The 24,718-nt window shown below is 43.9% G+C and overlaps 2 protein-coding genes across 3 annotated transcripts in view; both read left to right on the top strand.

Annotated features, from left to right (window-relative positions):
* LOC307238238 (epidermal retinol dehydrogenase 2-like) overlaps nt 1–17,482 on the top strand; it is a 42,995-nt gene extending 25,513 nt beyond the window's left edge. For both annotated transcript variants that reach the window (XM_080011156.1, XM_080011155.1), the window contains one exon: nt 12,624–17,482. In XM_080011156.1, coding sequence (XP_079867282.1) covers nt 12,624–12,720 — 97 coding nt within the window. In that variant the 3' untranslated portion in view covers nt 12,721–17,482. The remainder of the gene's footprint in view (nt 1–12,623) is intronic.
* A 7,116-nt stretch (nt 17,483–24,598) lies between these two features.
* LOC307237541 (choline transporter-like protein 5-A) overlaps nt 24,599–24,718 on the top strand; it is a gene marked incomplete at its 5' end in the record, with an annotated part of 127,842 nt that continues 127,722 nt past the window's right edge. The window contains one exon of the mRNA XM_080010275.1: nt 24,599–24,677. Coding sequence (XP_079866401.1) covers nt 24,599–24,677 — 79 coding nt within the window. The remainder of the gene's footprint in view (nt 24,678–24,718) is intronic.

Below are 24,718 nucleotides of genomic sequence, written 5' to 3'. Positions count from 1 at the left end.
TATATATATATATATATATATATATATACACACACATACACACACACACGCGCGCTAAAATGTTTGGGGTGGGTCGTTCTGCCTGGTTGTTTAGTAAGTTTGACATTGTTGCCTTGATGAAAGATTAATAAATGTTTTTGTATTTCCTGTTTTTCATGAACCTTGATGGGCTTTTGTTTTTATAATAAACAGCCGTGACTCATGTTTCATTCACCATCATGCCACTGAGATTATGGATCATCATGCTTAACATAACACAGCACTTCATACCACCTAACATTTGCTCTATTTAATTATTTGGTTTGAGCCCTAATAATTTCAATTGTTTTTTTTTGTTTTTTTTTTTACTTGTGGCGGTAAATTATGGCCCTGTTTACACCTGGCATTAACATGCGTCTTGGGTGATCCGATCACAAGTGGACAGTTCTAAGTACAGGTGTAAACGCACCCAAGACGCATTGAGGACCCATTGAGAGCCGATCGCTCAGACCACATTCTTTTAGTAGTGTAAACGTGGATGTGTCACATTGAAGGACCACCTACTCAACTGACAGCCTCTGCATAAGCGGAAGTATGTACAAATTGCGTACATTTTACATAAATTTCGGTCTGTATTGTTTGGATTTTGCCTGCGTGTCAAGGTCTTCACATTTGGTCTTTGCAAACGCAAATGATATACATGTTTATTCGCATATATAGAGCAGGGAAGTGAGATCCGATTACAAGTAGTTACTCGAGAAGCATGTGGAGACGCATTTGAACGCAAGATGTAAACAGACATACTTAGAGCTGTCCACTTGTGATCGGATCACCCAGTTTATTTATAAAGCACATTTAAACAAGGCAATTCAAAGTGCTTTAAATAAAACTTTAGAAGCATCAAGACCAAGTGCAAAAGAAACCCATTGTAAAAGCAAGAGCATTATAAAGTTAAGAAATAGAATGCATAAAATCAAGTCATAAAAGTGGCAGTGCAAGAAATTAATATTTGGTTTCGTAAAACACAGCGGCAAACAAAGTCTTAAGCCTTGATTTAAAAGAGGTGAGAGTTATAGCAGACCTGCAGTTTTGTGTGAGTTTGTTCTGAAAATTTAATAAAAACTGAACGCTGCTTGTCCATGTTTAGTCATGAATTTAGAAAGCAGACCTGTCCCTGACGACCTGAGAGGGCTGGATGGTTCATAACGTAGCGGAAGATCAGAAATGTATTTTGGCCCTAAACCATTCAGTGTTTTATAAACCAACAGTGGTATTTTGAAATCAATTATTTGACAGACAGGAAGTCAGTGTAAAGATCTGAGAACTGGAGTGATATGATCCACTTTCTTGTTCTTAGTGAGGACTTAGTGAGCAGCAGTGTTCTGACTCAACTGCAGCTGTCTGATCGATCTTTTAATGAGACCTGTAAAGACACTGTCAGACAGTTAAGTGCATGGACAAGTTTTTCCAAATTCTGCTGAGACCTAAGTTCTTTAATCCTTGATATATGCTTAAGGTGATAGTAGGCTGATTTGTAATTGTTTTAATGTGGATGTTGAAATGTAGGTCAGAGTCCATGACTACACCAACATTTCTGGCTTGGTTTGTGCAGGATTTACAAAGAAGTGCCCTTGATGGATAGATTATTGGCAATACAAGGCTAAATAGTCTGAACGTCTAAAGAATATGAGCTATATAATCTGTGTTAATGCTGTATGAAATTAAATGTATGAATTTTTCAAAATCTAGATATGTGTCAAGAGACTTAAAAATGGAAAAACTGGGAAGCAAGCAGCAGTAAAATAAGAAGTACTTGCAGGCAGCAACAGGATCTGATCTCAGTGTAGCAGACTCTCGATCGGTTGAGTGAAGTAACTGCAGGTGATTCAATCAGATGTCGTTTTCCTATCTGAACTTTTGCCAAAGCACCATATCGGTCAAATACAGATTCCATTGCGGCGTCAGTAATGGTGGACCACTCTAAGCCTCTCTGGCACCTTAGTGCTTCTCTGACATTGTTTTGAATCGCTCAGCTGTTGGGGGATGTTGGACAAAGGTTTGTTCCACATTCCTACTGGCCCCTAGCATGGAGTTCCTGTGAGGATGAATGAATAACAAAGAGGGAAGGTTTTTCCGCACTTGTGGAAGACACAGATGAAATTGAATGACATATAGTTATATTTTAGATAATGATATATAACATAATGTTGAGCCCACATGATCAGTATCTGCCAAAATGAACCAGGGAGTAGCCGCAACATGACACCAACTCCTTGGATGCATGCCTTTGTCCTGACAAACTCCACACAAAGGGTTGGAACCCAGAACCTTCTTGCTTTGCGTCAACAGTGCTAACCATCAAACTACCTGTTCTTGGCAGCCCTAACCCGTGTTTCCAGCCAAAGTTCCCAGAACTTTTATTCAAGGAATTAAAAGTTACCTTCAGCTTGTTGTCTGCGTTTCCACCGTGTTCTAAAGACCCATGAAGATTGTGCAAATTAGTCTGCTGACATGACTAAGCAAGGTCTGTTTTTACATGTCATTTTCATGCGTGACTATAGTCACGCATGAAAATGACACGTAAAAAAAACTAACTGCTCCACTCCAGTCCAGCAGGTAGGGCTAATGCAGAAGATTATACACCCAACAAGAAAAATAAAATGGATAAAGAAAGACAACCAAAGTGATAGTGCAATATAACTTTCATTGTTTTTCTTTATCCATTTTATTCTTCTGTCCTTATATTTATTGTCAAAATAATATACACTCTCACAATAAAGATTTTAATATCAAGTTTGAAACATATGTTTATACATGGGGAATTGAGCTTGGGTCTACTGTGAAGGAGGGCAAATTCTTATTCATTACACTATATGTACAACATGGCAATTTGTGTGTTCATATATATATATAGAGAGAGAGAGAGAGCTAGATACTCCTCACTTAACGACCTAAAGAATTTAACCATTTATTTTCCAGAGAAAGGATTTGCTTCATTGAACTGAATGACTCCCCAGAAATATCACCATCCTTACTCTGGGAAACGGCTAAGGCAGGTCTAAGAACAAGTATTATTTCATTCTCCACTCACAAGAAAAAGTAAGGACAAGAATGCCAAAATAAGCTCGAACAACGACTAAAGGAGTTGCGCTCCCAACAAGGCCACTCATCCACTGAGCAAATCCGAAATGAGATCAGGACAATTACGACTCAACTAGACATCTCAAGATAATATCATCCATCAAAAGACACAATACCTCATGCAACGAACAAGAGCAAATTATTTTGAATTCAATGACAAATCAGGTAAATATCTTACCAATCAATTGAAACATGATAGAGAAAAAACACTTATTACAGCCAACAAAGGTCCACAGGGTAGGATAACATACTACCCTACCTAAGACATCAATAACTTATTGAGAGAATTTTATAATAAGCTATATCACTCGGATAATGAATCTAATATATCAAACATTCACTCATTCCTTGATGATATTGACCTCCCTAAACTTTTGACAGAGCAGCCTACCGCTTAGATTAACCACTTACTCGGTTAGAGAGATTAAGTCAACCTTTACCATGCCTTCACAGATGAATACCGATCTCATTTTGGTTTTGTCAAACCCAATAAGGACCCAACCCTGACCTCCAGTTATAGACCCATAATCCTTATTAATTGCAATCTAAAGATTATTGGTAAAACACTAACCAACAGAATTAAAAAAGCAATTCCATTTATAATTTACCCAGAGCAAACAGCCTTTGTCAGAGGCAGACACTCATCCAGCAATATGCTGCGTTTATTCAGTCAGTATATCTCAAAGGAACAACTTAAATACTGTTATTGCTTCTTTAGATGCCGAAAAAGCATTTGACAGAGTTAATTGGACATATCTCTTTTCAATCCCCAACAAATGGCTTTGGAGAGTCACTCATTCAATAGATCAAAATCCTCTACAACTCCCCATCTGCTACTGTAATCAGCAATGGTTACACTTCACAGCGTCAATGCGGCACAGGACAAGGATGTCCGCTCTCCCCTTTACTTTTTACCATCTTTATTGAACTCCTCACGACGGCCATCCGTCAAAACGGTAATATCGTAGGCATGCAAACAGGAAACTCTGTTCACAAAATCAGTTTGTATGCAGACGATATGTTGTTGTATGTATGGAACCCAATATCATCCCTACCAGAGGTGTTGAACCTTATATCTAAATTTTCAGGTATCTCAGACTATTCGAAAATATATATAATATACTTAAGACCGTGGACTTAAACCGTGGTCTTACCACTCAGTGGGGGGGACTGCAATGCTGCAACCCAGAAACTTCCCCTAACCGTCACAATGGGCAACATTAGATACACTGGTATTGATATCTCCACCAATCTTTCAGATTTGTTTATCCTTAACTTTACTTCACTCCTTCGCTCAAATCCATTGAAGAAGACCTAATTTGATGGAACAACCTACCCACCTCACAAATTGGTAGTATAGCAGCAGTGAAAATGAATTTGCTTCCAAAAATAATCTATATATTTTCAATGACCCCAATGCAACCAGGGTTAGTGTTAGGGTTAGGGTAAGGGTCATTGGTTAAATACTGTAGACTCAATAGTCAATACATTTAATTGGCCTAGCAGCCCCAAACTTCAGATACTACTATCTAGCGAACCATCTTCAATTTATAATTACATGGTTAAACCAGAGCAACAACTGGGCCATTTATGGCGAGACCCTGAACAAACAGAATGTCAAGAGTTATCATTATCTGATCTCCCATTCCTTACTAAATTTTTATTAATAGAATACATCTCAATGGAAAAACTATTAGCAATATCCAAAAACAACGTTTATCCATTTAATGAAAGATGGGCTACTTTAATCACTGACATAACTCCATCCATTACTTGAGTCTTCCTAAGTCAGGGCATTGTCATGGTGTTTTGGGGCATGTGGCGGTCTTCCTGGTCTTGCCGGGGCTCTGCGGTTTGGTGGGTGCCTGGGCGGCTCTGGGGACGTCCGTGGCGCGTAGGCCTGTGGTTGTAGGGGGTCCTGGAGCCCCACGGATGTGTTAGGGGGGCCGGGTGGTGGCACCCGCTCCTTTTCCTGACTTGAGCTGGCCTGTCTCCAGGGGTGGGGCGGTGCTCTTGGGGAGTACCTGCAGCTGGCGTCCCTGTGTTGGTTTGGGACGTGGTTGCGGGTTTGGGGCTCAGGTTGGGGGTGCGGGTTGCGGGTTCGGCTCTCGGCCCCGTGGTTGGCGGGTCAGCGCACCGCTGGGGTGGCCTGTCCCGTGGGCGGGGTGGCGGGCCTTGTGTGTCCTTCTGTGGGGGGCCCTTTATGCCGGGGCTGGTTAGACCAGGGGCTGACCAGGGGCCTGATGAGGGTGTGGAGCTGCTCGGCATGGCGGAGCGCTGTAGGTGGGCATGCTAAGGCACGGTTGGGTCTGGGGTGGGGTCTGTGTGGTCACTCCCTGGCCTACTGCACCCCTGCGTCGATCACTCACTCACTTATATTCGCTTAGAACACATACACTCGCAGACCAATCCTACTCTAAACAACACTCCACCAGACCATGGTCCGCAGGGCAGGAGGGGTGCGAGTAATTCGGATCGACTTGCCTGAAGGACTCTCGCCCCCACACCCCGCGATTTTAACTGCAATTGCCAGCAGCAAATATTGAGCACTGGGGTTTTCCAGGGTGGCGGGTCGCTGGGGGGTTGTGGCGTGGTTTGCCGGGAGGCGAGCAGGTGGGCCCCCTGCCGGCTGGGCGGGAGTCGTGGCGGTTTGCGCCTGGTGGCTTAAGGTGTGCTGCGACCTGGCAGGGTTGCGGAGAGCGCCGCTGGGTGCCTCCTGGGGGCGCTGCTTGCTGTTGTGGGTGTGGGTTGGGGTGTGGGGGGCGGCTGTCAGCCCTTGCTCCCGCTGTGCGACTTATCTGTTGCGGGGCCCCGGATGCCAGGCTGTGGTGGAGGGCCCATATATCTGGAAGCCTGTTGGCATCAGCGGATGGGGGCTAACATCCAGGTGCCCCGCTCTGAGCACACTCTGCTACGTGAATGGGCACTCGGTGCTTGCAGCCAGGTGGGGTGTCTGGTCGGCTGCGGTGGGGTGGGACGTGGGTGGGCATGGGGGTCCTGCCGGCTCGCCTGGGGGTCGGGCGGTTTGGGCGGGGTGTCGGTCTGTCTGCGCGGGGCCTTGATCCGGGCCTGCAGTGCGTGCCTGGCGCCTGCGGGCCCGAGTTCCATGCCTGCGGCTGCGTCTTGTACCTGCACTTGGGGGTGGGTTGTATACAGTGGGGCAAAAAAGTATTTAGTCGGCCATCAATTGTGCAAGTTCTCCCACTTAAAAGATGAGAGAGGCCTGTTATTTTCATCATAGGTACACCTCAACTATGAGAGACAAAATGAGAAAGAAAAATCCAGAAAATCACATTGTCTGATTTTTCAAGAATTTATTTGCAAATTATGGTGGAAAATAAGTATTTGGTCAATAACAAAAGTTCATCTCAGTACTTTGTTATATGCCCTTTGTTTGCAATGACAGAGGTCAAACGTTTTCTGTCATTCTTCACAAGGTTTTCACACACTGTTGCTGGTATTTTGGCCCATTCCTCCATGCAGATCTCCTCTAGAGCAGTGATGTTTTGGGGCTGTCGCTGGGCAACACGGACTTTCAACTCCCTCCAAAGATTTTCTATGGGGTTGAGATCTGGAGACTGGCTAGGCCACTCCAGGACCTTGAAATGCTTCTTACAAAGCCACTCCTTCGTTGCCCGGGCGGTGTGTTTGGGATCATTGTCATGCTGAAAGACCCAGCCACGTTTCATCTTCAATGCCCTTGCTGATGGAAGGAGGTTTTCACTCAAAATCTCACGATACATGGCCCCATTCATTCTTTCCTTTACACAGATCAGTCGTCCTGGTCCCTTTGCAGAAAAACAGCCCCAAAGCATGATGTTTCCACCCCCATGCTTCACAGTAGGTATGGTGTTCTTTGGATGCAACTCAGCTTTCTTTCTCCTCCAAACACGACAAGTTGGGTTTTTACCAAAAAGTTCTATTTTGGTTTCATCTGACCATATGACATTCTCCCAATCCTCTTCTGGATCATCCAAATTCCCTCTAGCAAACTTCAGACGGGCCTGGACATGTACTGGCTTAAGCAGGGGGACACGTCTGGCACTGCAGGATTTGAGTCCCTGGCGGCTTAGTGTGTTACTGATGGTAGCCTTTGTTACTTTGGTCCCAGCTCTCTGCAGGTCATTCACTAGGTCCCCCCGTGTGGTTCTGGGATGTTTGCTCACCGTTTTTGTGATCATTTTGACCCCACGGGGTGAGATCTTGCATGGAGGCCCAGATCAAGGGAGATTATCAGTGGTCTTGTATGTCTTCCATTTTCTAATAATTGCTCCCACAGTTGATTTCTTAACAACAAGCTGCTTACCTATTGCAGATTCAGTCTTCCCAGCCTGGTGCAGGTCTACAATTTTGTTTCTGGTGTCCTTTGACAGCTCTTTGGTCTTGGCCATAGTGGAGTTTGGAGTGTGACTGTTTGAGGTTGTGGACAGGTGTCTTTTATACTGATAACGAGTTCAAACAGGTGCCATTAATACAGGTAACAGGTGGAGGACAGAGGAGCCTCTTAAAGAAAAAGTTACAGGTCTGTGAAAGTGAGAAATCTTGCTTGTTTGTAGGTGACCAAATACTTATTTTACAGAGGAGTTTACAAATTAATTCATTAAAAATCCTACAATGTGATTTCCTGGATTCTTTCCCCCTATTCTGTCTCTCATAGCCGAAGTGTACCTATGATGAAAATTACAGGCCTCTCTCATCTTTGTAAGTGGGAGAACTTGCACAATTGGTGGCTGACTAAATACTTTTTTGCCCCACTGTATGTGTTGCCCTGGAGTGCGGGGTCTTGTGCTGCCTGAGACTGGGTTATGCTCCTCGGGTCCAGGCGTGGGCTTCTCTGGGGGCCCGGGAGTCTTCTGTGGCCTCAGGGCAGGGTGCTCTGGGCTTTCCTGCAGCTGTAGGGTGTCTACGCGGCTGCAGAGCTCAGGGGGGGTTTCGGGGCCCTTTCCGCTGCTTGGAGGCGCTACGACATAATACTGACCTTACACACCAGAACCAATTGGGATAAGTCATGTACACTCACACACACATACACATACACACACAACCACACCTGCTTCGAATGCACCCAGCACCCTCCTGGTTGCATTCCTCTCCTTTCCTCCCTCATTTACTGCCATAACTATGACAGGAAGAGGCCACATGGCCGATTGTAGTTATAGTTTTCCTGGACTTAACTTACTGTTTTTCAATACATGCATACATGTCCAATGTTTATGTTTTCGTGTAAATGTTGTTTGATTCTATGTTTAATTGTCTCACCCATGGTTAATCTCCCCCTCTTGGAGTAGTGATCAGCTGTTTATAGACCCAAACATGATGAATTGTTCTCCAAAGAGGGGGGTTGGTGGTGGTTCTGTATAACCAAAAACAGTGCTCTTGTCATCCTATAGGTCATCCACAGGACAGAGTTATTGCAGCAGTTCTTCATGATTTAAGAATTAAAAAAGAGTTACATTGCAGGTTGAGAAATTTAACTCCACTTGCAGACCAACTCTGTCCTAGATACAATGGCATACAAGTACTCTGTGTTGTATGGCCAGCATGCTGACAGCACAGGTAAAAAAAGAAGTGTATTTCGGCTAATCATTTTAGCATTTTTTTTTTTTTTTTTTTTTTATCCATCCAAGAGAGCCACACCTTCTGTGATCGATTAGCTAATGGACTCGTCCTATTATGTGAGAAGACATGGCCACGGCTCTCTGATTCAGGTGGCTAGAATGCGACCCAAGTTTGTATTGGGTCGAGAAACTGCAGGAAGTGCTGCGTCCAGGAGAAATGGAAAACTGCAATTCGTGTCGGAAGTGATGCTGAGTTGTATGGGAACTCAGAAAACTGTAATTTATGTTGGTAGTCAGTAGTCGTTGCATATAAATGAAAAGGGTGAGCTCAAAGATCAACCCTTCTGTTCCCATCATCGGTCTTTGAGGTTGTCCTATTGGTGATTGGTGACTGATTGCACTGTAAGTCGATACAGTCATTGTGTGTACAACAGAGTTGCACATAATATTGACATGAAAGAAAGGATAGAAATACAGCTCCCAAGCAAGTAAGTTCTAAATCAGCCAGCAAACTGGCAGAAAGGTCAAAAATAAAGGAAAAATGTAGGTGTTTTAAGTTTGCCGGTGAAAATGGCAATTATTTTCACATCACGGCTGGTGGAGTGGTCCTCTCACTGTCGCAACGTAGTAACACGGTGGAAGTCAGTCGGTAGGTTGGTCAGTTTTAGTTTCACAGCTATTTTGGATGGTGAAGTGCTGTGTTTAGGATTTATTATTGAGCAGTAAAAGAGTATTTAGACAAAAAAAAAAATCAGTTTTTACAAAATATAGTCCCATACCAATGGAGACCATGGTAAAGTTAAAGAGAACAATGGAGAGACACAGCTTTTGCTTTATTTTGTTCTAGTGGGAAACAAAGGAAAACAAATACAGGTACTCCTCACTTAACAACCGAGTTTCATTCCTAGGACCAGGTCGTTAAGCAAATTGGTCGATAAGCAAGGACCCGATGCAAGGATAAGCGAGTGTTATTTTACGGTAAGGTGTTGTGGCTATTGCGAACCCTAGTGTAGTGAATACTGACAGACTGTGGGAGCTAGACTGAGACTGAGAACAGTGATGAGATGAGATGTATACAGTGTATATAGTGTACTGTATATAGTATATAAAGGGTGAATGCGAAACATGCTCTGTCGCCGGATAGACGGGGCGCAGACAGGATGTGGTTTAATTTAATTTTAGATTTAGATCTACAGGTACTCCTCACTTAACGACCTACAGTACCTGTTTAACGACCGTTCGGGCTGTGGGCACAATACCGCGGCGTGCACGCTGAGTGCGTGGTGTATCAGCATCAAGCATCTCATCGCTCATTCACCCTTTATATACTATATACAGTACACAGCTTGACACTGAGACACTGCGCACGCAGCGGGCATGCCACAGTATTGTGCGCAGAGTCCGAACGGTTGTTAAACAGGTAGGTCGTTACCTGTAGATCTAAATCTAAAATTAAATCAAAACACATCCTGTCTGCGCCCTGTCTATCTGGCGACAGAGCATGTTTCTCAGAGTTCTTCCCGGATATACGGGGCTCTGCGCTCCCGGTGGGAGGGGGTGGATGCTGACATTTTTTGTTTCATTCAAGTAGGAAACTCGAAAAATCGGAAATAAAAACACACTCTGAGCATCTCTTCTACTTGCCAAGTTGCCATTCACTGTTTACTACGAGCTCTGTCCCGTTTCCCCCATGTTGCGTCATTGTGGGCAAGGTCAGATTCTTCGGTGGACATGGCCACCTATGCCAACCTGTAAGTTTCCATTTAAAGTCATGTTGAGTTGACAGATGAATGGATGAATGAATCTTTCTGGGGTTTTTACTAGTTAGTTAAGTTGAGTTACTTTAGTTGTTTACTTGAGAGACACTCTGGACTCAAGTTAGATGATAGTGGGGCATCACTCAAATGTAGGTTTACACGCAACATGAGTTTCAATTGCAAATTATTTTAATCAAACTGTTAGTGGAAGGGGTCAGTGATGATCTTTGTTGTGGGTAGAATAATTGCAAGTTATTACTTGACCCTCGCAAGAAAATGCAACCATGCTATTACCAGAATAAAGAATGGTCGTGAAAATGAAACCTCCCCATAATTGCCCCTCAGGAAAGTAAGATATTGCTTGTGAGGCCGAGACGTTTGGTATTGGTAGGGCTGATAGTGGACATTAGAATGCAACTTTCCTCTCTGATAAGTGTGTATTTAGGAAGGTAAAGAGCTTATTTTTTTCTTCGGCAGGGTGCTTTTTCCTTTAATTGCCTCTGATAAGAGAATAATATTAAGTTGCCGCGCTGTGCTTTATTTTTGCCTTCATTTTGCTTTTTTCTGGTTGATTCATCTGAGAACAGAGCCATTATTCTCTATTAGAAAGCTTTTTTGTCTCTAGAACACATCTTATACAAATGGGGATTGTGTCTTGCCTGTCAGCCTTGTAGACACTTTATAGAAGCCATTGTGTTGGAGCTTTTTAATAATACACCATATGACTCCAGCTTTTTTGTCCACTAGAGACAGTCATTGTGATTCAGGGGCGATATTGTTAGTCATCCTGAAGCGATTTGAGAGGAGACATAGAATGGCATCCCTCCCCGCAAGAACAAATGACTTAATTGATCCCTCATGCAAGTGCAGTTCTATTCCCGTTCCGAGAACGACTATGAAATACATTTTCATTATCCCGAAACTGTCACATGTATAACCACTCTGAGCATGAATATTCAATGAACTCCTCTGTTAACGATAATAAAATACTCTAGTGTGGTTAGTGTAAGTTTAATCATTTGACCATATGAGTACACATTATTAAATTGGGAAAAGAAATCAGCCTTTCAGAAGTCAGAAGTCTTTTTTTAGTCTGTTGGTGCAAATTGACCAAAAAAAAATAGTTCTTCCTCCATTATTACCCACAATTCTTGTTATATCCATGAAAGGTGGTACTTTAGTGTTCATGCAAACCAGCTTAATATCTACACCCTGTCATCTTTCACAATTAGCCACAAATGGCCCTTGAAATGCCCCCTGTTCAGCTGTAAGCTTTTCATCTTTTTAAAGTCACTCAGTTCTCCCAAGAAAATAGCAATAATGCACAGCTGTATGCCCTTAAGTATCACGAGCCGTCAACTGTGAGTTTGATTGTTGTGGGTGAGAAATAAATGGCCTGAAATAGCGTTTTTGGGAGCAGATGAAGGAACTGTTGGTGGCGTATACATCAATCCAACTATCCATGGGGCGGGAGGAAGTCTGATCACCTGGAGAAAACCCACACACCAAACAAGGAAAACTGCAAATTCAGTCAGATACCCAGGGAGAGATTTAAAAACCTACCTACCAGCTGCGTGACAACATCAACCACTGCTGTAAAATATTTTACATAAGAAAAGTGCGTTTTGTGAGCGTTTTGAGTATTAATCAAATTTTAAAAGGCTATGTTTCCTAAAGATTGTCAACGACATGTCAAAGCCAACAAGTAACATGAATGAGTGTCGGCAATCCTGTTTCGAGCGGGCAAATGTGGGTTTGTGTGTAGGTTGAGGAGCAGGCTTAGAACAAATTGTCCTAGTTTTTTTCATGAGGACAACTTTAAGTTTGCTTGTTCTTCTGCCATTGGAGGTCCAACCACTGTGCACCAAAGCCAAAGGTCGATATTTTCTAATTCTAACTATTCAAATTATTGACAAACCTTGGTCACAGCAGCAGAAGATGGTTGCAAAGGATGATTTGAGATGAGAAAGTAAGCACAATTCTGCTAATCGTCTATGGACCATAATATCAATTATGGACCATCCCATCTTTACATTTGGCCAGATGCCACAAAACATCCAGAAAATCGTTACAAGTGGAATTAAAATCCAAAACGGCACTTTCATCGGCACAAAAATGCTACAATGGAAAACCCAGATTTACCGAGCTAACTACTTTTCTCTTTATTTTGTATTTATTATCTTGACAGCCTCCTGCCCATGAAACAGTCCATTCTGCTGGGCCAGTACCTGGGAGCCTTCAACGTCATGGACTCCTTCCGCGGACATACCAAGAAATTGCAATAGGCCGGGAGGGGGGCGGGGCAGGGGATGTGAAGGAAGCTGGAAGTGAAGTGAAGTGAAGGAAGCCGGAAGTGAAGAGGAGAGGAAGCAAGATGACGCCACCCAGAAGGAAGCTGTACAGATTTGTGTTTCCAGGCAAAAACTTGGGGGAAAAGAAGAGGATTTGGATCAATTCTATTTGATGCTTAAGCATGATTTTATCCAACCATTTATGATATTCTGTATTTTTCTCTAACAACCAGAGAAATGCAATCTATTATATCGGGTCTATCTAACTGCAACTGGTTATAGCTTCTTAAAACAAATTTTGACCTTAACCCTTAATGTTAATGTTAATGTTTTGTCCCACAAGGCAGGTCTTAAAGTTTTTCAATCTGTTTTTAAGCCATCCTTAAACATTGCGTTTGAATGTTTATTCTGAGTGGAAAAGACTGTTCAGTGAAGAAAACTAACAAAGTTAACTGTTCTTTCAGTTAATTGAAACACGTTTTCAATTTAATGGGGTGTTTTTTTAACAGGTTCAAAGTACTAGATTTAACAATATATCAAGCATAGTGCTGAAAAGTTCAAGACTGGTACTTTGTATCTGAATTGAGAGATTTCCATTTCGCCATTTTACACATTAAGGAAAATGACGAAGGTCAGTGCCTGTTAGTCTAAAGAACACCTCGATCCACAGACTTCCCTGATTTAAAATGTCCCCTTCATACCATTTAGTTTGTTTCCTTGTTCTTTAATTGGAGAACAAGGGATCTCTCTAATGCCAATTTGATTTCTCTCAGCTGAGCTGAAAACGACCGATGACCACCTCAATGATTCTGAACATATATAGTCTGTTGGCAGCTGCCCCCGCTGGCCAGAACTAGAGTAGGGTTACATTACATTACATTTAGTCATAGATCAGACGCTTTTATCCAAAGCGACTTACAATTGTTCAAACACCGACGGACGCAGCCATCAGGAGCAATTAGGGGTTAAGTGTCTTGCTCAAGGACACTACAGCATGCTAGCAGGAGGAGGCTGGGATCAAACCAGCAACCTTTAGATCACTAGACCACCAGCTCTACCGCCTGAGCTGCCTGAGCTGCCTGAGCTACCATCCCCATGGTAGGGTTATGGTCAGTAAATGACTTGATTTCATTCCAACAGTGCATTTAGGCTTTCGACTCAGCCAACTGATAGGGTGTCAGCATTGCCATGCTGTCAACCTGACCTGTGGATGAAGGAAAAGTTGAAGGCCTGGAGACTCAGGAACCATTCAGTGACCCGACCATTAGTTTCCCTATTCTTTTCCATCCACTGTAAGGGGCCATAATTTGCGACCTATTTCCCTCCCAGCAGGTAGTGTAGAGTCTAAAGAGCCCACTGAATAACTAAGCATTCCTTTTCCAGTGTGGAATACCTCCTGTCATATGGCAATAACTTCTTGCTACTGTAGAGGATGGGATGCTCCTCTCCCTCTTGGAAAAAAAAAAAAGGGACCACCAGGACGAGCCGGGAACACAGGTCCATTTTGAGGTTGGTGAGGGCTCCTGACCATGTCACCATCCTGGAATGCTTCTCAGTGGTCAACTCTATTAATGGGGCAATCAGGTCTGAGAAGTTAAGAACAAACCTCCTCTATTAGTTGGCCAAGACCAAAAATTCCTTCACCTGCCTATAAGATAGAGGACGCGGCCATTCCTGAATTGCCAGTTTGGTTTCCTGGGGATTGATAAGGCCTCGACCTATGGTGTACCTCAGGTACGCTGTTTCATTATAAGGCAGTTTGAATTTGCAGGGTTTGGCTGAGAGCTTCCACTTTGGGAGTATAGCACCTCCTCACTCTGGCTAAGTGACTCTCCCAATCTCTGCTTTGGATTAATATGTCATCCACATAATCCATTTTGAGGCCCCAGTGGGGCCTCAAATCGTTAAAATCGTTAAAAAAGGGAGGCGTTCTATCAGGCTTGGGGACTAGAACGATAGGGCTAGACCATGCACTGTGGGACTCCTGAATGACCCTCAGTTCCAGCATTTTCTTAATCCCTTTACCAACTGCTTTTTTGTGTGCCTCTGGAGCTCTACAGAGCTGCCGATTAACTACGTTACCTATGGTGCTCTACTGAATGTGTGTGACCTGGTCTTGCTGAAAACACATCCTGTTTGCGGCCCACCATTTCCAGTGTTTCCTGTCGCTGCTGCAGTGTCAGGTCAGGTTCCATTTTCACCTCCTCCCTCGAGGGTTCACCTTAATCTTTGGTGGGTAGACAGCTTAACAAGCTTTGAGGGTGGGATACTGATGTCCTAAGTTGTTTAATATTTAGCAGGGAGCATAGGCCCCTGGTGACCCGGGACATGAAAGGGGACCCCTGGTCTGTCAGGATTTCCTTTGGAATCCCCACTTGGCTACAAAGGAGGTAGAGCTCTTTAGCTATATGACTAGCTGTAGCTTTCCTTAGTGGCACTGCCTCCGGATACCGAGTGGCATAGTCTACAAGGACAAGAATATACTGATGGGCCCTAGCACTCTTTGGCAGAGGCCCTACTATGTCTTGACCAATTATGCAAGGGGGTGAGGGGGTTTCTGAATGGGCACTTAGGAATGGTCATTTGACACTCTGGACAACTACGGCAGTAGTTTTCATTCTCCTTATAGACTCCTGGCCAAAATAACTTTGATCTACCCCTAGGTGGGGCCCAAGCCGATGTGGGCTTATGCACCAATAACTGTTCAGTTATATTATCTTGGTCTTTTATCACCCAGTGAAGCAAACCTTTATTAACTGAATAATGAGGAAAAACTAAAGAGTCATGACATTTCTGAATACATTTGTCACTGTGGGGTCATTTAATGGGCAGTACCATAATGGCCTGATGGTGGGGTGTTGCCATGGGTGAGGGGCTAGCCTCTTCCCCCGTTGATGGATGGCTGCTCTCTTGGGGTAACTCATCTTCCCTCCCTGGGTTTGTCTGGTTTGCTACACTGCCAGGAAATAAGACCTTCCCCCCACCTCGAGCACCATCTACTATCTGTAATCGAGAGCCTACTGGTCTCCGACCCGCCCCAATATTGTCTTTGTTGCTTAAACTGTGGGACCGGACTACTTTTGACCAGCCTTTGGGTTTGTGGACAGGGTTGACTTGATGCCCTGGGGAATTAGGTGGCTCTCTCTTTCCCATCAGCATCTCAGTGGTAGCCTGGTACTGTTTGACGGCTTCTGCCAAGGCGCTTGCAGAAGCTGGAGAGCTTAGACTAATACTCTTCTTTTCCTCATATGGTAGGTATTTATCCAGCACAATAGTCTCCACTATAGCTGCTGCCAAATTTACCTCTGGTTCCAGCCACTTTTTAGCTGTCATGTTGAAAGTCCCGTGTATTGAAGTGCTGGACTACAATACAAACTTCATACATCCTACCCTACTCAGAATCCCCCCCTTCAACCCCTCATATTTATTGGCCACCATGGAGTCCAAATCCTCAAAAGACCTCTGTGCGTCCCCTGACAGGAATGGGGCAACGATTCCCACCCACTGTTCCTTTGGCTATCCCTCCCTCACTGGCTTGGCCTCATGCAGTTGGCTTCAATGTCATCGCTGGACCCCATTTTAGGGATAAACTCACTTGCCCTTATCCTAGCGCTTCTGCCTGCTCCAGGTTCTTGCCACCGGTCTCTGAAGTTCAACTGGAGTTCCTCTGCCTGTATAGACCATTAGCTATTTTCTGGTCCTCCAACAGGGCCCGGTTTGTCTCCACTTAGACCCAGCTGGCCTCCACCATCATCTTCATTATCTCCTCCATAGTGTCGTCACTCGTTCTCCAAATCGCTGTCTTGACATTTACTCTTACCCATCCTTTCTTGGCTTAGCATTCTCCGCCATTGTAATGTCATCGGACATTTATTTTTAATTAGAATGCGTGAACATAAAAGAAACCCGCTCAAACTGGGGTCTTCAACTCAAGAAGATTCTATTTATTTTCACAATACAACTTTGGTTCTTCCAAACTGGGCATTCACAAAACAAAAACCAGGAGTTTAGGAATTAACACATTATTCAATTAAAACTCTCTCCTTCCTTCTCTCCCCCTGCATGCTCACCACTGTCTCCCAGCAATGAGTTCATATCCCCCCATTAGTGGGGCCTCTCCCCCTGGGGTGAGGGAAGTGTAGTCTTTTGGGTGGCAGCCATCAAGAACTGCCATTCCTGTGCCAGCCACAAGGAGGGGATGTACGTTGCATGACATGACATCACCATATATATATATACTATATATATATACAGTATATACAGTCTATATATATATATATATATATATATATGAATGACACTGGATCCAGTGTTTTGGAGGTCCAAATTTTTCAAAGGTGGCATATAGAGTTTTTAACCTTGCCTGGAAATAATGTTCAACCACGGGTTAATGTTTTGTGATGTCGCGGCTCGAGGGTGAAACCAATAACAGTAAATATGAGTATTTGTAAATGATAATGAAATAATTATATAAATTTTAACATGTGATTTTAACCCCCCCCAAAAAAGAAATTGTAAAGCAAACACTGTTTATCGGTTCAGAATGCCATGTAAACATTAGAAATGTTTTCCCTAAGTTAGATGTATTAATAAGAAGACAGTCTCTGAATGGCTGTGTGTGTGTGCCTCTCAAAGGGATGAATGCCTGTTAAGTTGATTTTGAAAATAAAACTGTTAATGGAAATAAAATGCATTTACTATAAGCCTTCAATAAGCTCATAATATGACAATAATTAAAAAAATATTTCTATTGAAACGGCTGGCTAACGTTTTCTTTTCAGTATTCGTATTCCGTTAGCTAGGCTGCTGTTGCCCCCTGGCGGACGACATTGCATCAACACTTGCATCAAATTCCTCCTCGAGATCTGAAAACTGATGCTGAAAAATGCATGCGTTTCCAATGCAGAGAAATGGTTCATTAGCATCAAATAATAGACACACTACAACTAATCTAATGAGGTATAATAACAATTATTGATATCAGAAGTTCAATTTAAAAATTCATGAGAAATGCAATATTTACTAGATGTAAAAGGGAAACAATTGGTTTGAATTCCATTCAGGAGAAAGTAAATTACAGCTACTCTGTTATTCCCTCCGACAGGAGTTTACATTTGAACACATTAAAATTTCACAGCGAATTCTCCATATCAGAAATTCAGTGTTCACTAATTAAAATTCTGATTGCTGATTTCAATATACAAATTTTAAGTCTTGATACAAATGTTGTTAGTGTAAACCTTTGAGATCATGAATTGAATGTTATTCCTGATATCCAAATGAAATTATTGATAACAAATTTTTTTATTTTTCTGGCATCAATATTTCATTCCTATTTAATCCCAAATCCTCAAATAATAAGATATTTATAATAAATATTTTTTGTAATTGTATTTAACATATATAATCTATCTATCCATCTATCATCAGACAAACTTCCAAATACTGTACGACAATTACAATACAATCTAGGCCCGATCAACAACAGAATATAATTCATAGATAAAATATGATTTGTGGTGTTTGTTTGTATTCGTCAACAAAAGCAATGCATTAATAACTAACAAAAGTGTAGCACACGGCCAAAGGAGAGAGAAAGGAGAAGGGGAGATAAGACAGGAGGTGTGTGGTGGATTTAAGACCATGCGATGGACCACTGAGCAACTGGACCAGACCACAGAAGGACCATGGACGGACCACTGAGCAACCGCACCCCAGCTCAGAATAATTTTAAAAAAAGTATATACACTACTCACAAAAAGTCAGGGATATTCGGCTTTCGGGTGAAATTTCAGGATGAACCTAAAATGCACTATAACCTTAATTTGACCTTCTCTAAACTTTTGAATGTACATGTCCAACTGTTCAATGTTTCAGTACTTTTTGCACAACTTGCTGTTCTCTAACAAGGAGCTGAACGGCAAAATTCAACAGCAAAAGTGTTTGATCCATGAATCGACCAATACATTTCCTGGTTCAATTAGAATTGGTATTTAAACAGTCCTCTTCATCATGCTGTTCACATTTTGACATCATGAGACCAAGATGACACCTAACAACTGATCAACAGGACCTCGCCATAGCGAGGCTTCAAACAGGATGTTCTCAGAGGGAAATCCCACACTGATGATCGCTTCATTGTTTATTAGCCCACACGGTGGAGCTGGCCGGGGGGACCCAGTCAGGTAGGGATGGAGCAGGGCTGGGCAGGGATGATGATGGGAGGAGGGGTCCAGGATCCGGGTGGAGAGACGGGGAACCGGGCTGGATGGAGAAGGACTTTGAGAAATTTTGTATATTGAAATCAGCAATCAGAATTTTAATTAGTGAACACTGAATTTCTGATATGGCTGGATGGAGAAGTATGAGCAGCCTTGGTCGACGAGCGGAGACAAGCGGGTAAACCGGACAGACTGGGTCGACGAGAGGAGACAAGCAGGTAAGGGGAAGACGAAACAAAGAGACATAAACTAGAGACTTGAAACAAGCACTAGGTACTTGGAATGGAGCCAGTAGCTGTACAACTCGGGTAAGCTAGTTGACGGTCTGGAAAAGAATGACTGGGAAGCTGGAGACTAAATACTGTGTGGAGTGATGCAGGTAATTGATCCCAGGTGTGTGCAATTGGCTCAAGGGGGGAGCTGCAGATGGGCAAGAGCGGCCTCTAGTGGCGCTGGGAGGCCGTGGGCCTAACACACGCAATCACTTACTTAGACTTAGACTTAGTTCCTCCCGTTCCTTCTGGAACATTGGGCGACGAGTCCCCTCCATTTGCTCCGGTCCCTGGCGACCCTTCTTGCTCCATGCCAGCTGACACCCATTTAATTTAGGTCTTCCTTGGCTGTCTGTCTCCATGTCTTCTTCGGCCTCCCTCTCTTCCTCTTTCCACCCTCTGGCATCCAGTGCATTGCCACACTTGCCGGTCTCTCTCTTGGCAGTCGGAGTATGTGCCCAGCCATTCTCTTTCTCCTGGCAGAGACAATATCGGACAGGGCTGCCACCCCTGCCCTTTTCATCACCTCCTCGTTGGTGAGGTGATCTCTCCAGGAGATCCTCAAGATGGATCTGAGGCATCGTCGATGGAAGACATCCAACTTGTTGGTGATGCTGGCTGTCTTCATCCACGTCTTACAGGCGTAGGTCGCTGTTGGGATGACCACTGACATGTAGAGGCGTAGCTTGGTGTCCGCATTGATGGCTTTGGACGACCAGATGTTGCGGAGCCGTTGGAATACTCCTACAGCTTTGCCGATTCTGGTTCGTACATCTTTCTCCACATCTCCTGTATTTGAGATGTTACTTCCAAGGTATGTGAAGTTCTCAACGTACTCTACGTCATGTTCGCCTACAGTGAGAGGTGGAAGGTGTTGGTCCTTTCCGACGGTCATGACCTTGGTCTTTTCTTGGTTTATCCGTAGGCCGACCTTTTCCCCGTGCTTATGGAGGTTGTTGGTCATCTCTTGGAGTGCAAGGTGGGTATGACTGAACAGAGCCAAATCGTCTGCAAAGTCCAGGTCGGCCAGTCTGTCCCCTCCCCACTTGATGCCGAAGATTTCACCAGTGACGGTCTTCCTCATCACAAAGTCAATGACAATAATGAAAAGCAAGGGTGACGGGATACAACCCTGTCTTACTCCGGTGACGATGTCAAAGTCTTTGGTTGCGCCGTTGTTGGTTTTGACTCTGCAAGTGGAGTTGTGGTACAGGGCCCTGAAGATGTTGACGTATTTTGGTGGTACACCATACAGCTGGACAATCTGCCACAGTGATTCCCGGTGGATGCTGTCGAAAGCTTTCTTAAAATCGATGTAGTTGATCATGAGGGGTGTCTGAAATTCTTGGCACTGTTCAATGATGTTGCGAAGAGAGAAGATCTGTTCGGAGCAGGACCTTCCCTTCCAGAAGCCAGATTGTTCTTCCCTCAAGAAATTATCCACCTCTTCTTTTAGGCGTTGGAGCAGTACACTGCAGAATACCTTGCCAGGGATAGACAGCAGTGTGATGCCTCGCCAGTTGTTGCAGTTCACGAGGTTTCCTTTCTTAGGCAGCTTCACAATGACCCCACGTCTCCAATCGGCAGGAACTTCTTCTGCATGCCAAATCATGTTGAACAAGCGGGTGAGGCTCTCCACAACGACCTCCTGGCCGTGCTTCAATAACTCGGCAGCTACCTCATCAAGTCCCGGTGCCTTGTTGTTCTTAAGGCTCTTGATTGCTCTGGCAACCTCTGTCCCGGTTATCTCCTCTGAAGTAACATTCAGGGTTGCAGCTGATGGTTCCCGGTCAAAACTGAAGAGTGTGGAAGGTGTTGGCTGGTTAAGAACCTCGCTGAAGTGTTCCACCCACCTAGCCTCCTGTTCTTCGTCGCTCAGAAGTGCCGTGCCATTTTTGCTCCTGAATGGCACACCGGAACTGCTCCTGGAGCTGGTTAGCTCCCGCACGATCCTGTACAGTGTTTTTGTGTTGTTCTTCTCCGCTGCCTCTTGTGCCTCTCTTGCTTTCTCATCTAGCCACCTTCTTTTGTCGCTTCTGCAGTTCTTCTTCACTTCCCTGTCCAGGTGCCTGTACTCCTCATCTTCTATCCTCCAACTCCGGAGCCTCCTCTTCTGTTCCGTTTTTATCTTGCCCATCTTCCTTTCATCAGTCAATTTCCATGTCTTGTCTGTTATCCATCTTTCTTTGTTGGTACCTCTTCTTCTGCCTAAAACTGCCTCTGCAGTAACAGAGATGGCACGGGGGAACAGGCTCCACTGCTCCTCAATGGTTGTTGAATGTTGTGGTACCTCGAGCTTCTTTCTCAACTCCTCATGGTAGCTTTGTGATATGTTGGTGTTCTTCAGCTTGTCCACCGCGTTAGGTCTCTTGGGCTGCACCTTTTGCACCTTCTTCAGCTTCAGCCTGATTTTACCCACCACAAGGAAGTGATCTGATCCTACATCTGCACCTCTGTGGGAGCGAACGTCTAACAATGATGAGCGCCACCTTGCGTTGATGCAGATATAATCCAGCTCGTTCCGGGTTTCGCCGCCAGGCGACACCCAAGTCATCTTGTGGATCTGCTTGTGTTTGAAAAAGGTTTTGCCGATGCTGAGACCATTGGTGCTAGTTAACATCAACAGTCTCTCCCCGTTTGTGGAGCTTGTAGACCCATGTGGTCCCACTGTGGTGTTAAGGCCCCCTCTGTCGCTATCCAGTTTTGCATTGAAGTCTCCAATCAGCATCGTGATGTCATAGCTGGGGATCTCTTCAAGCACGGTTTGGAGCTGGCTGTAAAAGGCGTCCTTGTCTTCCTCTGAGGCAACTTCGGTTGGGGCATAGACTTGCACGATGGTTACTTTGGCATGTCTGGTGTAAAGTCTCGCTGTGATGATGCAGTCGTTCACCGGCTTCCATCCAACTAATGCTTTTGCTGCGCAGCTGGAGAGGATGATGCCGACTCCATGGGTATGGTGACCTTGCTTCCCAGAGTAAAGGAGGGTTGCTCTATCAATCATGAGGCGCCCCTGCCCAATCCACCTCATTTCACTAACGCCTAAGATGTCCAGGCGATAGTCTTTCATAGTCTTCAGCACCTGGTCCGTGCGGCCACACTGGAACAGTTTGCATACGTACCAGGTGCCTACTTTGGTGTTGCCTTGGTGTTGAAGATCGGGGTTATCAGGGGTCAGGCTTCCTGCTGGATTTCACCCGGCCCTGTCACTGATACATCCAAGGATGTGCTGTCTCTTCTTCGCCGTGATTTACCGGAATGGCTTCTTCTCGTCGTTTCTGTAACATGCTTTTTTTTTTCCGGGGTGAGGTTGTTAACCCCACGCCCAACCCCCAACCTGGAGGACCGGGTGCTGACTTTCGTCTGGCTTCTACTCTGAAACCTGTCCGGCATGGTAAAACCTGCCAGGGCTACCCCCGCCGGGGTAGCTTTCAAGAGTCATGGAGACACACAAGCCTCTCCACCAACAACAAGGTACCAGCACAAGGAGAAGACACACAATTAAACACAATGGTAATGTATTAAACCAGCACTATACAGATTTATTTTAAGGAAACATAATATAATGAAAAACGAAGACGAAAAGTAAGCTGCTGCTGCTGCTTCTAATAAAAATAAAATAAATAATAACAATAATAATATTATTAATAATAATAATAATAATACAAAAATTAAATTATAATCATAATTATAATAAAACAACAAAAACAATAATAATAATAAAAATCAAATAAATAAATAAATACATAAATAAACAAATGAACAAATAAATAAATAATACAAATAGGGGGGATATATATCAAATTCAATACGTGAATTTTAAGAGAGTAGATAAAGAAGTCGAGGAACACACTAGCTTAGAGGCACTGCATTATGTATTCATAATTGAATATAAAACAGGAGAAAACACCGAATTAATCAAATCCGAAGGCTAATGAATTCTTTATGAGGGTGTGCTGTTGCCGCTTCTCCAGCAGGGAGCGCTGCTGCACCATTACCCTGTACGACATGAAACCGCAATTAAAAGAAAAAACATTGGCAAAAAATAAAAAATCTCCAGTCAAGCTCAATCATCCAATATTTCTTTAAACTAATATATAATTACCAAATTAATGTGTGCAGATAATGGATTTTCTTATATAGGTAACCCGTCGTAAACAACAGAATTAAAATAATGATCAACGCTTGACACTTTTGAAGAAACGAGTGAACTATACACAAGGAAGATAAAGGAAAAATATTAATTGGAATTAATAGATCAGCATGAAAAAATATAATAACAAAGACATGAAAAAATGTGGATAAAAACTAGGGTGGAGAGTGGGTAGGCGACCATTCAGATATACTAAATACAAATACACTTTTTTTTTTTCAACAATATTTTTTTATTCCACACTATAATTTTTTTTACAACACATTATTCCTTTTTATTACACACTTTTCACTTTCTTTTCACTCCACACTATTATTCGTTTTTTCTTCCACACCATTGTTCTTTTCTTACACGCTTCTATTTTTGTATTCCACACAATTATTTTTCTTCACATTCTTATTAGTCCACATTCATTGTTTTCATTCGCCTTCGTTAATTCCCCCCACACTATTATTTTATTACACACTATTATTTTATTACACACTATTTTATTTTATTACACACTATTATTTTATTACACACTATTTTATTTTATTACACACTATTATTTTATTACACACTATTATTTTATTACACACTATTATTTTATTACACACTATTATTTTATTACACACTATTTTATTTTATTACACACTATTATTTTATTACACACTATTATTTTATTACACACTATTTTATTTTATTACGCGCTATTGTTATTTTTCTTCCACACTGCAACTCTTTTTTTAAATTCCACGCTTATTTTGTTATTTCACACGTGAGGAGGAGGAGGAGGCGGAGGAGGAGGCGGAGGAGGCGGAGGAGGCGGAGGAGGCGGAGGAGGCGGAGGAGGCGGAGGAGGAGGAGGCGGAGGCGGAGGAGGCGGAGGAGGAGGAGGAGGAGGAGGCGGAGGAGGAGGAGGAGGCGGAGGAGGCGGAGGAGGAGGAGGAGGAGGAGGAGGCGGAGGAGGCGGAGGAGGAGGAGGCGGAGGCGGAGGAGGCGGAGGAGGAGGAGGAGGAGGAGGCGGAGGAGGCGGAGGAGGAGGAGGAGGAGGAGGAGGCGGAGGAGGCGGAGGAGGAGGCGGAGGAGGCGGAGGAGGAGGAGGAGGAGGAGGCGGAGGAGGCGGAGGAGGAGGCGGAGGAGGCGGCGGAGGAGGGATGGAAGCAGCTCCCAGACCAGCGGCTGAATCCGCCACTAGTAGTAACTTGTCTTCCGCTCCGCTGCCACTGCCTCCGTCCCGGCGCGGCGCCATGCCGCCCAACCGATACACCGCTGAGTCCTCCGCCGTCGTTCGAAGCGAGGTCGCCGGCCGAGCCGCCACCTGCTACGGTGAGCGACATTTACCGAATATACTTGGGATCTACATATGC

The sequence above is a fragment of the Zeus faber genome (genome assembly GCF_960531495.2).
Source record: "Zeus faber genome assembly, chromosome: 12".
NCBI classification, from domain to species: Eukaryota; Metazoa; Chordata; class Actinopteri; order Zeiformes; family Zeidae; genus Zeus; species Zeus faber.
This window is presented reverse-complemented; position numbering and strand designations above follow the sequence as displayed.